An 11969-nucleotide genomic window follows, 5' to 3' on the forward strand; every position below is an offset into this window, starting at 1 on the left:
TTTGAGGAACTTCCGAAAACGCACTTTTCTGAAGGATTAAAAAAACTTGAAAAGCGATTGACCAAGTGTATACAGCTCCAAGGAGATTATGTTGAAAAATAACAAAAAATTTACCCAAAAAAAATTGTTTTTATACTTCATTCTAAGGACTTATTGAACTACCCTCGTATTTGGGATCTATGAAAAAATTCTCGGAATCTTTAAAAATACCCTGAAATATTTCAAAATAATATAAGCCAATTCAGAAATAGTAATAGACCTGAACTGAATAGCGATTAACCCTAAGAATTAATTTATTAAAAGAAAAGTGACTAATGTGATCTTTTCATTTTAACAAGTGACTAAAAAATTAATAATAGTGTCACTTTTTTCAAATTCCTTGACTCTTGGAAGCTCTGATCTTTTTATACATTTTTTTAAAGTTCCATTATGCACTGCAAATAGGACTAAACAGTTACTTAATCTTGAAAATAGGGCACATTAAGGACCTTAACTAAATGTAGGGTAATTTACAATTTATTATTTTTGTTAATAAAACAATTAAAATTTTTACGTTAAAAGTTTCAATTTAGCTCTTTGAAATTTTAACGCTCCAAGGCTTTCTATTTTAAAGTATTCAGTTTTCAAATGTTTATTTTTGATTATTTAATTTACAATTGCTCATTTTGAATGAACAATTAAATATTGCTACCAATTAAATAATTGTCCCTTTTCTTAATTAAAATATTTCAAATAGAATGGTTTAAAAATGGAATATTTTAGACTGAAACAATATTTGAATAGAATTTAAAATTGAATAAAAGCGTTTCATTATGAATCTATTAATTTAAAGTTATCAATAATTTAAAATATTTTACAAAGTTTCAATCCAATTATTATAACACTTTTAAATCTTCAAAACTATATTTTAAAATTCTTTATATTAAAAATATACTGAATGATATCATAATTGAAAAAGTTAAAAATTGAACTTAATATTTAAACAAAGTTCAAAACGAACTTATTTTAAATTTTTACATAATTTCTCAAAAAAGAAAAACGATAGAAAAATTTGTTTAAATCACATTGTATCATCCTGTGATCTAAAATTTGTGATATATTAAGTGACTGGAAAGATTTTTCTTCTAAAATTGTGGAAAATTCCCGGTCGAAAAATCAAATTACTGGATAAAAGAATTATTTCTGAGTTGTCTGAATAAATATCTCCTAGGAGGAATAATATTAGAAAAATTCATTTACCTTGGGCATAGCAGACTCGATTAACTGATCCAACCTTAGATTTTCTTCCATTGTCAAACTGTGCCTATTTTCATTTTGCTCTGATTTTATTCTTCCTGTTCTAATTGTATTTTGTTGGGGCGATGAAGGGGGCGACGAACAACCATAAGGAAGCATCCGATTCGAAGGAATGTTTTCTAAAACTCTTCCTGGCGAATTTCGATGAAAAGATTGAGTTTGTTTCTAAAATTTAAAGATAATTCAAACATTTAAAATTTATTATTTCTTTCAAAATAAGAAGCCATTCATGAACTACACTAACAATTTTAAAATATTTTTGGCCCTCTGTCCAAAAATAATTATAATAATGAAAATATCAGATTTCACAGGTAAAATTGGATTTTTAACCAAAAAATATTTTCTACCAAAAGAGATGAATCTTTATCTCAAAAAGACGAATTTTTCTGCTGCAAAAATTTATTTTTAATTACATAGCTACATTAGAAACCAACCAGTCAAATTTTTAATCAAACAGTTCAATCCTCACGTTAAAAAGACAAATTGTTTCGAAAATAGTTGAGTTTTCAACAACAAAAAATCATTTTCAACCAAAGAAGATTTAGATTTTTTTCAATTTGCGAATGAGGGAAAACCAATTTTTTAGAAAATAGACTTTTAAATTGAAAAAAAAAAGAATTTTCAAACTGAAAGTTAATTTTTAATTAGGAAAGATTAATTTTCAACCAAATATGTAACTGCATTTGCAGTTAGAAAAAAAAGTTTTATACTAAATTAAGTGCAATTTAACTAAAAATAAATTTTTTTCACAAAGCAAACCTAAACCTAAACCTAAACCAAAAATCCTAAACCAAAAAGACGATTTTTCAACAAAATACATATATTTTTAAAAAAATTGTTGAATTTTCAACCTAAAAAAATATAAATTTTGAAACAAAAATAAACAAGTTACATTTTTAGACAATAAAACAGTTGAATTTGTAACCAAAAACGATTTTAATTTGAAATAAAAAACAGTTAAATTCAACAACAAAAAATGAATTTTCTACAAATATCTGAACCCTTAAGAAGACGAATTATCAACAAAATACATGAATTTCCATTTCAAGTATTTTTTGTAGCCGGGTTTTTATTATATGGAAATGTCCAAAAATGACGTGCATGCGAGAAATAAATCTATCTACATGAATTTCCAAATAAAAAGATGAATGGTCAACTAATAAGAATAAATATTTAACCAAATAGTTGAATTTGTTAACTAGAAAAGATATATTTTCAACAAGAAGTGGAATAGTTTAATTTTCGATTAAAAAACTTCATTTTGAACAAATAGTTGAACTTTGAACCAAGCAGTTGAATTTTAAACCAAAAAAGATTAAATTTCTACTAAAATAGTTGAATTACAACCCAAAAAGTCGGATTTTCAACAAAACTGTTAAATTTTTAATCAAAAGGATGATTTACAACTAACATAACTAAACCTTAAACTAAATAGTTAAATGTTTAACTAAAAATGTACATTTTCAACCAGAAATGACATGGTTAAATTTTGAGTTCAAAAAATTATTTTTGATAAAAAATAAAACGAATTTTTAACAAAATAGTTCAATTTTCAACCAGACATGAATCATCAACCAAAAAAAACTAATTTTTAACAAAGTAGTTGGATTTTTAACCAAAAATATGACTTTTTTACACAATAGTTGCATTTTTAACAAAGAAGTAGAGTTTTCAACCAAACAGATGAGCCTCAATGAACAAATTAATCTTTAATAATGAAGTTGAACTTTCAACCAAGTAGTTGATTTTGAAACATGATTTTTTTTTTTAAAAATAATTAAATTATTAACTAAAAAAGGTTAAATTTTGAACCATAAATGACACGCTGAAGATGGTATATTGCAGGGATCAGTACAAAAAATTAATTTCAAGAAACTAACACTTGAATTTTCAACAAAATAGTTCAATTAACAACAACAAAAAATAAAGAATTTGTAACCAGAATAGATACATTTTCAAACAAGAAATACAATTTCATTACAAAACAGATGAATTTTTAACTGAAAACGGTCAATTTTCAAGCAAAAAAAAAACAAATTTCGAATCAAATAGTTCAATTTCCAATGAAAAAAAAGAAATAAATTTTCATCTAGAAAAGATACATTTTTAATAAAAAATTATACAATTAAATTCTCAGTGAAATTTTTGTTCCGTCCAAAAACAATCATTTTCTCAACAAAATAGTTGAATTATCAATAAAAAAAATTAGTTTTTAACACCAAATATAAATTTTAGACCAGAAATGAAACAGTTAAATTTTCAATTAAAAGAATCAATTTTGAATTTCAACAAAAATAATCGAATTTACTACAGAAAAGTTAAATTTTTAAACACAGAAGTGAATGCACAAATAACAAGAATAATATTGTTATAACAAGCTGAATTTTCTACCAATGAAATTAATTTTTTCTAAAAACGAAGAATTTTGAAGCAAAAACGAAAGCAATTTTCAACTGAATTTTTAATAAAAATAGATAAATTTAAAAACGAGAAGAATAATTTCCTATCAATCAAGACGATTTTTCAACTACATAATTAAATTTCCAACTAAAAATGATACATTTTTAACAAAAAATGAAACAGTGAAATTTTCAGTTCAAAAAATCAATTCTCAATCAAAGAGGCTTTCTAAGTCCAAAAAGAAAAAAATATAAACTTTTTTTAAAATGTGTATGTCAAAATGAAGTACTTCAACAGAACAGATGATTCTTTTGCAAAACCATTGAATTTCCAAACCGAATTTATGAATTTCTAACCGGAAAGTTAATTTTAAACCGAATAAAAAATTTTCAACAAAAAAAAAGATGAAATCTCAATCAAAAAAATATAATACAAGAAGTTTCAAACTAAAAAGGATTGTATTCAATAAGAAAGAGTTATACTTTCTTATTCGTTTCTATTATTAATTCAGTTCGCATTTGAGGGGAATAACGAGAACAATTGTTTTAAATAGACATTTAAATTCATTGTTATGTTATCGATTAATGCAGTGAAATAGTTTTTGTCGATAGAATAATGATTTTTGATCTACTTATTTAAACTTTTTTTACATAAAGAGAATAAACATTTTGGTTAAAAATTCTTTGTTGTATGTTATTCTTGTGTTGAAATTTAGTTCTTTCCACTGAAACCTTGAGCATAAAATGCAATTTTCAGATCAAGTGTTTTTTTCAGTTGAAAGTTCGTCTTTTTGGTAGAAACATTTCCTTCTTTTTTGAAAACTAATATTTTTGGGAAAAAATCCTGATGCTTTTGTTAAAAAAAAATTTTTTAAGCTGAAAATTAAACTATTCCATTCCTGGTTGAAAAATCACCTATTTAATAGATATTTTGTTTCTTTTTGCAAAATAAATTTAAAAAATACTTTCCTTGATTAAAAATTCATTGTTTTTTTGGTTGAAATTGCTATTGCATTTTTGGTTAAATACTTTCTTTTTTAATATTCATTTTTAAGTTGAAAATTTTGTTGATTTTTTTTACAAATTATTTTTATTAAGTTGCAAATTCTTCTTTTTTAGTAGAAAATTATTCTTCTTATTTGAAAATTCATCTAGTTGAAAATTGATACATTTTTTTCTTTAAAGATTGAACTATTGTTTAAAAAAATATTTTACTTAAAAATGGACTGTTTTCAGTTAGAATTTCATGTTTTTTTTATTAAATTATTCTTCGTGCTTCAAAAAGCATCTGTTTTGGTCTAAAATAATTTATTTTGTCTTTTTTAAATTTATAATATTTTGTTGAAAATTAATTTTTGGAATTAAAGAATTTAACTGTATCATTTTCAGTTGAAAATGTATTTTTTTAATTAAAAAATTTGTTGTTTTTTTTTGCAAGGAAATTGACCTTTCTCTATGTTAATTTTAATTTATATTTATTTTATATGTATTTTAATTAAAAATTTATTTCTTTCGTTAAAAATCCATCTTTTAGTAGAAATTCTTTTCTGTTGATAATAGATTACTTTTTTTTACAAAATAGTTGCATTATCAACAAAATAATTAAATTTTCAACCGAAAAAATTAGTTTTTAACCAAAGAGATGAATTTCAAACCAAAAATATAATACTAGACATTTAAACAAAACAAAATAAACTTTCAACCAAGAATAGCTCGATTATCTGATTGGGTTCTATTGATTCAATTTGCATTCAAGTAAAAAAAAAATGAGAAGGGGAAGTTTCTTGAAATAAGATTTAAAAAAAAAGATACATGCTTTTAAAAAGGGAGAAAGAGGAGAATAGCCGAAATAGTGCAAAGTCTGCAATACAAAAGTGATTTTAAAACTGATTAAATTACAAGTAAAGAAATTGATAACGTAATTTATAGACGACCCCTAAAAATAATCAATTTACCTTAGGCATTGCAGATTCTATCAACTGGTCCAATTTAAAATTATCTTCTTCCGTCATACTGACAGTGTCATATTCCGGTTCCGGGTTTATTCTATCGGATCTAAAAAAATTCTGCCGCATCGAATTGTTGTTGCAGGTCGGACGAATGTAAGAATTCTTGTTCGGTCGATTGTCCTGCACTTTTATCGGAGAGGATTTCACAGAGTGGTTCGCTGGTTTCTACAAAATTTGTTTACAATTATTAGATTTACAAGTTGAATTAACGTGGATTAATAAATTTGGGAATTAATAAATTAGACTACGAGAGTTTAGAATCTCACCTTGCCTAATTGAATCAACTGTTCAAGCCTCAAATTTTCCTCCTGCGAAAATGCGAAATCACTCACTGTTTCCCGGGTTACTCTTGACTCAAAAGATTGCTGACGCAAAGGAGGAAGTGGGGCATCGCTGTAAGAATCTGATCTACCACGAATATTTACTGGCGAAGATCTCGACGAGACACTCAATCGTTTCTGAAATTTTAAATTTAAATGTAGATTTAAGAAAATAATCAACGCTTTAAGAGAAAAATGGGCAGAAATAATCATCAAAATTAAATATTAATAATAAATATCATTATTAAAGATCAATATTAAAAATCAACATTAAATATTACACTTCCAGGTTATCTCGTGATCAGTCAATTTGAAATTCCCGAATATTTCTCAATCACATTATTCCCCCTTACGAAAAAATATTATAGGAAATTCAGTATTGGGAATGGTGGTCTACCATTTCGCCACCTGGTGCCTAAAACTCGAACTAAAAACAGTAAGTAAAATTTTAAAGATGTATTGATTTCTAATCGTAGATTTTTTAAATTATTTATGTCTTACGGTCCAATTGTAAATCGAAAAAATAAATATGAGTCAAAAAAACTTGTTCTTCGAAACTCAGATATTTATTTAATAGAAAAACTCCTTTTGAAACTTCCTAACGTTTCGGTACACATGCGTACCTTTTTCAAAGGTTCTTAACCTAAATAATTATATTAAAGATTAGTAATTATAGTCTGAACATTGAACATTGTTACCTGAGTTGATGATAATTTAAAATAGTCAAACAGATCAATTTTCAGTAAAAAAAAGTAACATTTCAGTCAATAATTTAAAAAAATTAATTAAAATTTAGTCATTTTTTAGAAGTCTCAAAAATTGTTTTCGAGACTTCACTCGATTTAAACTACATTTTTTAAAATTTGTATGAGAAAAACAAATTAGCGTAGGTTAGGACAGACGAACAGAAATTGACATTTTTAGAAATACATGAAGAATACGTAATGAACGATGATGTAATAGGCAAGTTTCCATTGAAAACCACTGATGTTTAAAGATGTATTTTGATTTTTGCATCAAAAAGTTTTTACGGCTTTTTTGTGAAGTACAAAACAATGATTAAATACTAAAAACATATCTTCATTAAAAAAAAATAGTTTTAAATAGAATTTCCATATTATACAGTGAAAAAACACATTTTTGTCAAATAGGTTTAAAAAAAATTATTATTTTACTATTTCATGTAAGTTTCAATGAATTTAAGTTTAAATAAACTTTAAGTAATGTATGCAGCGACACATTTTATCCAGATTATGCGAAGAATACGTGATTGAAGAATATAGGTGATTTAGGGCCAATGAAATTTAAAAAATCGAACTCTAAAGCTAACAATTTTTCCATTTGAATGAATAAAAACCAGCCCTGTGCATCTCTCCATATTTCAGATTTTAACTTGACCCCGCAACTGCCCTAAGTTGATTAGTTCCTAATATCTCCAGCGCGGCGCTAGTTGTCCCATCACTCCCTGTTTTTACATAAAAAGCAATGGGACTAAATCACTTATTTTTTTAGTAAACAAAATGTTATTTCCATCCAAAAAAATGCTTGAAATTAAAACAATGTTACTCATTTAACATTTCAAAATAATTTTCCAATCATTTTCTATGAATACTAAAGACAAAATATGATTTATATGGTCGTACAATAATCCTGACCAAGTGGATATCTTAGATTTGAATTTTAATAAAAAGTAAAATATGATTCTTAAAGTTTATTGTCGAAAACATTTAACAATATTATTAATGGAATGTAAAAAACCCCGGAGAAAAATTTGAATAGTACTAAGTTTAAACTTACCATGCGAATACTCTCACTTATGAATATATAATGGATATGATGTATTTTTAATTGAATTTAACTAAATTTACATTTGAAACAATTTTATTTAATAATCAGTGAAAAATAAAAAATAAATTTCTTTAATTGCTGTTTTTTATCATTATATCCTTTTAAGTCTTTAAAACAATGATGTTAAAACATTGATTATATTTACATCTTGGACGTTTTATAACATTATAATTTATATTTGTTCCTCTGAAAAATAGTTTTCTTCAACAAGTTGAATTATTGAATGAACTATTTTTAATGTTCTTTACATATTTTTATGCTATATGTTCATGAATAAAAATTTAATTCAATTTCAATTAAATTTTTCTCATTTAATTCAATAGTGAAGTACTCGCTAAACCCTCAAATATTGAGTTTGAACTTGTATACTATTAAAAATTTTTTCACAAAACTATTTATATATTTTATTGACATAAATATTATTTTCTGCATTTTCAGATATAAAAAAGATTATATTTATCTTTTTATTCAAATTAAAATCTAATATTCCACTTTACCAAGTTTATTGGGTGACATTTTATTTCATGTTTTCCATTAGAATTTATATACATCGTTTGGAAAATTGTTTTGAAATATAAAATGTGTAACATTCTTTTCATTTTAATTTTTTTTTTTACGAAAATAACATTTTGTTTATTAAAATTTTTTTTAAAAGTGGTCTGCTCCCATTGCTTACAATGCAAAAACAGGGAGTGATGGGACAACTAGCACCGCGCTGAAGATATTAGGAACTAACCGGCTTAGGACACTAACAGATCGCCATTTTATTTTCAGATGCACAGAGCTGATAAAAACTGAGCTGAAAATGAAAGCACTCAACGTGGAATTCTTGAATTTCAAAATTTTAAAATAATTTACGCATATAAAATGGAATCTACTAACACTTTTAAACTGAACAATTTTTAATTAAATGCAGTTCTGGTGCAAAATAAATTTTTAACTTTTATAAACTGTAGAGTTCAAAGATTCAGATTCAGTTCTAAATATATAATTCCACGTCATTATTTGCAATGCTCTAAAGTCTAAATTGAAGAATCAATCAATGAATTAAAAATGTTTCGAAATTATATCATTTAAAGCAATTTTAAGCTAGAAACATTAGAAATTGAACGATTACATTTTTTTTATAAACTGAGTATTTCTTAAATTAAAAGTGAAATTATTTATATTTTCAATTGTTAAAAAACTCTTAAAATGCTTCCAAATTTTATTTGAAAATTTTGAAAGAACTGTACGTTTTTTTTATTTTCAATTTTTAAAAATATTTTGGAAATTCTAAACACCCTTTAAGATGAATCTTTTTTTTCTCAATTTTTTTTTAAATTCTACCAAATTAAGCAACTTTCCTTAAAATTTTCGACATTCACATTTGATAATTTTGTAAATCTTTGTAAATATTTTTGAATAATCACTCAAAATTATCTTTTCACCATCAAAATCATTACTAATTTTCATAGGAATTTTTTTTTTAATCTTCTAAAGCCATTCCAAATTCTTATTGCTGATTTTAAATAAACAGTCAGATATTTCTAAATATTATGTCAACCTTATTTTTCTTAATTAAAAAAATGCAAATTGAATGGTTTAAAAATGGAATATTTTAGACTAAACAAATATTTTTAATTTAATAAAACCCTTTGTTTATGAATATATTATTTTCAAGTTATTTTAAAATTAAAAATAGTTTATAAAGTTTCAATCGGGCGTTTACATTTGTTTAACTAATAAGACTTCCAATTGAAATAGTTTACATAATTTTTGACGTTAGAAACGGGAATTTTTTTAATTGCGAACTGATTTTGAATCGTCTTGTAAAATTATTATTCACTTTAAAAATGTTAAAGAAAAGTTTAATTTTAAAAATCATGATTAATTTATAATCACAGTTGGACAGATATTTCTGTAAAAAAGATGTTTCTTCACCTTATAAGATGTAAATTTCATCTAAAACCCTTTGTTCCTAATAAATACTTACTTTTAGTATCCAAAAAATACTTTAAACTCCACAAAAGAATCGTTAAAACACTTTTATGCAAAAGTTAACGTAAAACTTTAAAATCGTAACTATTCTTTCTAGTTCGGATTTTTGTTGCCAGGTGGCGTAGCGCAGTTAACCATTCCCAATAGGTATATAATGATTTTCCTTATAAAGAATTTCTTATAATTTTTTCACGAATCTAAAAGAATCATTATAGAAAATTATTATAAGAAAATATTGTTAAAATGTTTTAAAAAATGTATGCAATAAATAAAGAAACCGCAAATGAGTCACAGAATTTCAAGGATATTAGTAAGATTACGAAACATTTTCAAAGGATTTCAAGCATTTTAAAGGTTTTATAACCTTTTCTGGAATTTTGAGTGATTCCGAAGGATTTCATAAGATTTCCAAAATTTAAAGGAATTTAAAGAATTTTCTAGGGTTTTCAAAGATTTCAAGGGATTTCGAGAGAACTTTGAAGAATAGTTTTAAATTAAATTTCAAAGGACTTCTAGCGATCCAAAATATTTCAAAGGATTCTTAAGATTTCTAGGGATTTTAATGTTCTTTTTTTAGAGAACTTAAATCAATAAGTTTAATTTAATTTACATTCAAGGGATTTTGTACGATTTCAAAGATTTTAAGGAAATTTAAGGCATTTCATGAAATCCCACAAAATTCTTAATGATTTTATTAAATCTCCAAGGATTTCAAAGAATTTATACGGATTTTACCTTTGATTAAAGAATTTTAATTTTAAGTTAAATTTAATTTATATACAAGGTATGCCAAATGATTTTAACGAATTTTAAGGAAAGATTTCAAGGGACTTCTAGGATTTTTAGCAGTTCTTTTTAGAGAACATTGATGAGTATGTTTAATTTAATTTGAATATTCACGGGATTTCAAAGATTTCTGCTTATTTTAATCGATTCTTGCAATCTGCAAACGAATTTTTTCAAGGGATTTTACGGGATTCCGAAGGATTTCAAGAGATTTCAAAAATTGCATGTGGTTTAAAAATATGGAATATTTCAAATATATGATATTATTTGATTATTATTAATATTTAACTATTAAATATTAACATTTTTCGGGAATATGAAGAATCTTTCATAAACACGAGAGAATTTGAATATTAAAAATGAAACATATTAAATTTAAAATATGCAATTAATTGATTATAGTTTATATCTTTGAATTTAATATTTTTAAATTTTCTATGGCTTGACTAAGAAATTACTTTTGGCATTCCAGATTCAGACAGCTGGTCAATTCGGTTTTCCTCTTCAGTAAAATCGTTGTTCAAATCTCTGCTTAAAATTTCAGACTGACTTGAAGAATGAAGCCTTCTCGAAGGAGAATTATAATTTGATTTGTTTACCAGTAATTCTGGCGAGGCTGTAGGAGAAGGAGACAGTGCGTTTTGTCTCTGAAAAATTAAAAGAGTTGAAGTTAATACAAGTTTTAACACCTCTTGGAAAGAAAAACACGCGCACTTCGCGCGCGAATATTTTTTCAGTGTCACGTGATTTTTTTATTTGCATTATAAGATTGACACTATTACAAAATTTTCCTATTTTACAGAATAAATTATCTAAAATAATACAAAAAGAAAAACAAGGAAAATATTGTTTTATATTTGCTGAAAATTGATACCTTGAACTGAAATTTAAAGTGTTCAAGAATATACGTTTTAGTTTTCAAGTCTAAAAAATCTCGCACTCATTATTGTTGAAAACCGTTTTCTGGTGAGCTTACTTAAAGTTGTTTTATATCTTGAATATGAATTTTTTTAATGGAATCAAGAAATAATCTTTTAATAAGAAAAATCGTAAAAACGCGTATGCAAATTAAGATAAATTAGTGGTGCTTTTTAATATTCCTGCGCGGTTAAATTCAAACTTTAAAATTATCTGATTAATTGTAGTAAATATTATAAATATCTTGTTAGTAGTTTTCACTGGATATTAATATTTTTTAATAATAAATTTTATGATGAAATCATAAAACATGGGAGATACGAGGGTAGTTCAATAAGTCCTTAGAATGACCAACAGATGGCGCGCGAATCGCTCCAAATCATCTGTTTTCAGTCAGCACCACTCCCGACTAG

The 11969-nt window shown here is 24.9% G+C and overlaps 1 protein-coding gene across 1 annotated transcript in view; it reads right to left on the bottom strand.

The window, feature by feature from the left end:
• The window catches only part of LOC117172543 (adenomatous polyposis coli protein-like), a 58303-nt gene that overhangs the window by 5233 nt on the left and 41101 nt on the right, over positions 1-11969 (bottom strand). Inside the window, exons 11-14 of the mRNA XM_033360589.1 lie at positions 11097-11285; positions 5971-6162; positions 5651-5869; positions 1240-1461 (exon numbers count right to left, since the gene is read on the bottom strand). Of these exons, the coding sequence (XP_033216480.1) occupies positions 1240-1461; positions 5651-5869; positions 5971-6162; positions 11097-11285 (822 nt within the window). The remainder of the gene's footprint in view (positions 1-1239; positions 1462-5650; positions 5870-5970; positions 6163-11096; positions 11286-11969) is intronic.

This window comes from Belonocnema kinseyi, chromosome 5, assembly GCF_010883055.1.
Source record: "Belonocnema kinseyi isolate 2016_QV_RU_SX_M_011 chromosome 5, B_treatae_v1, whole genome shotgun sequence".
Classification (NCBI taxonomy): Eukaryota; Metazoa; Arthropoda; class Insecta; order Hymenoptera; family Cynipidae; genus Belonocnema; species Belonocnema kinseyi.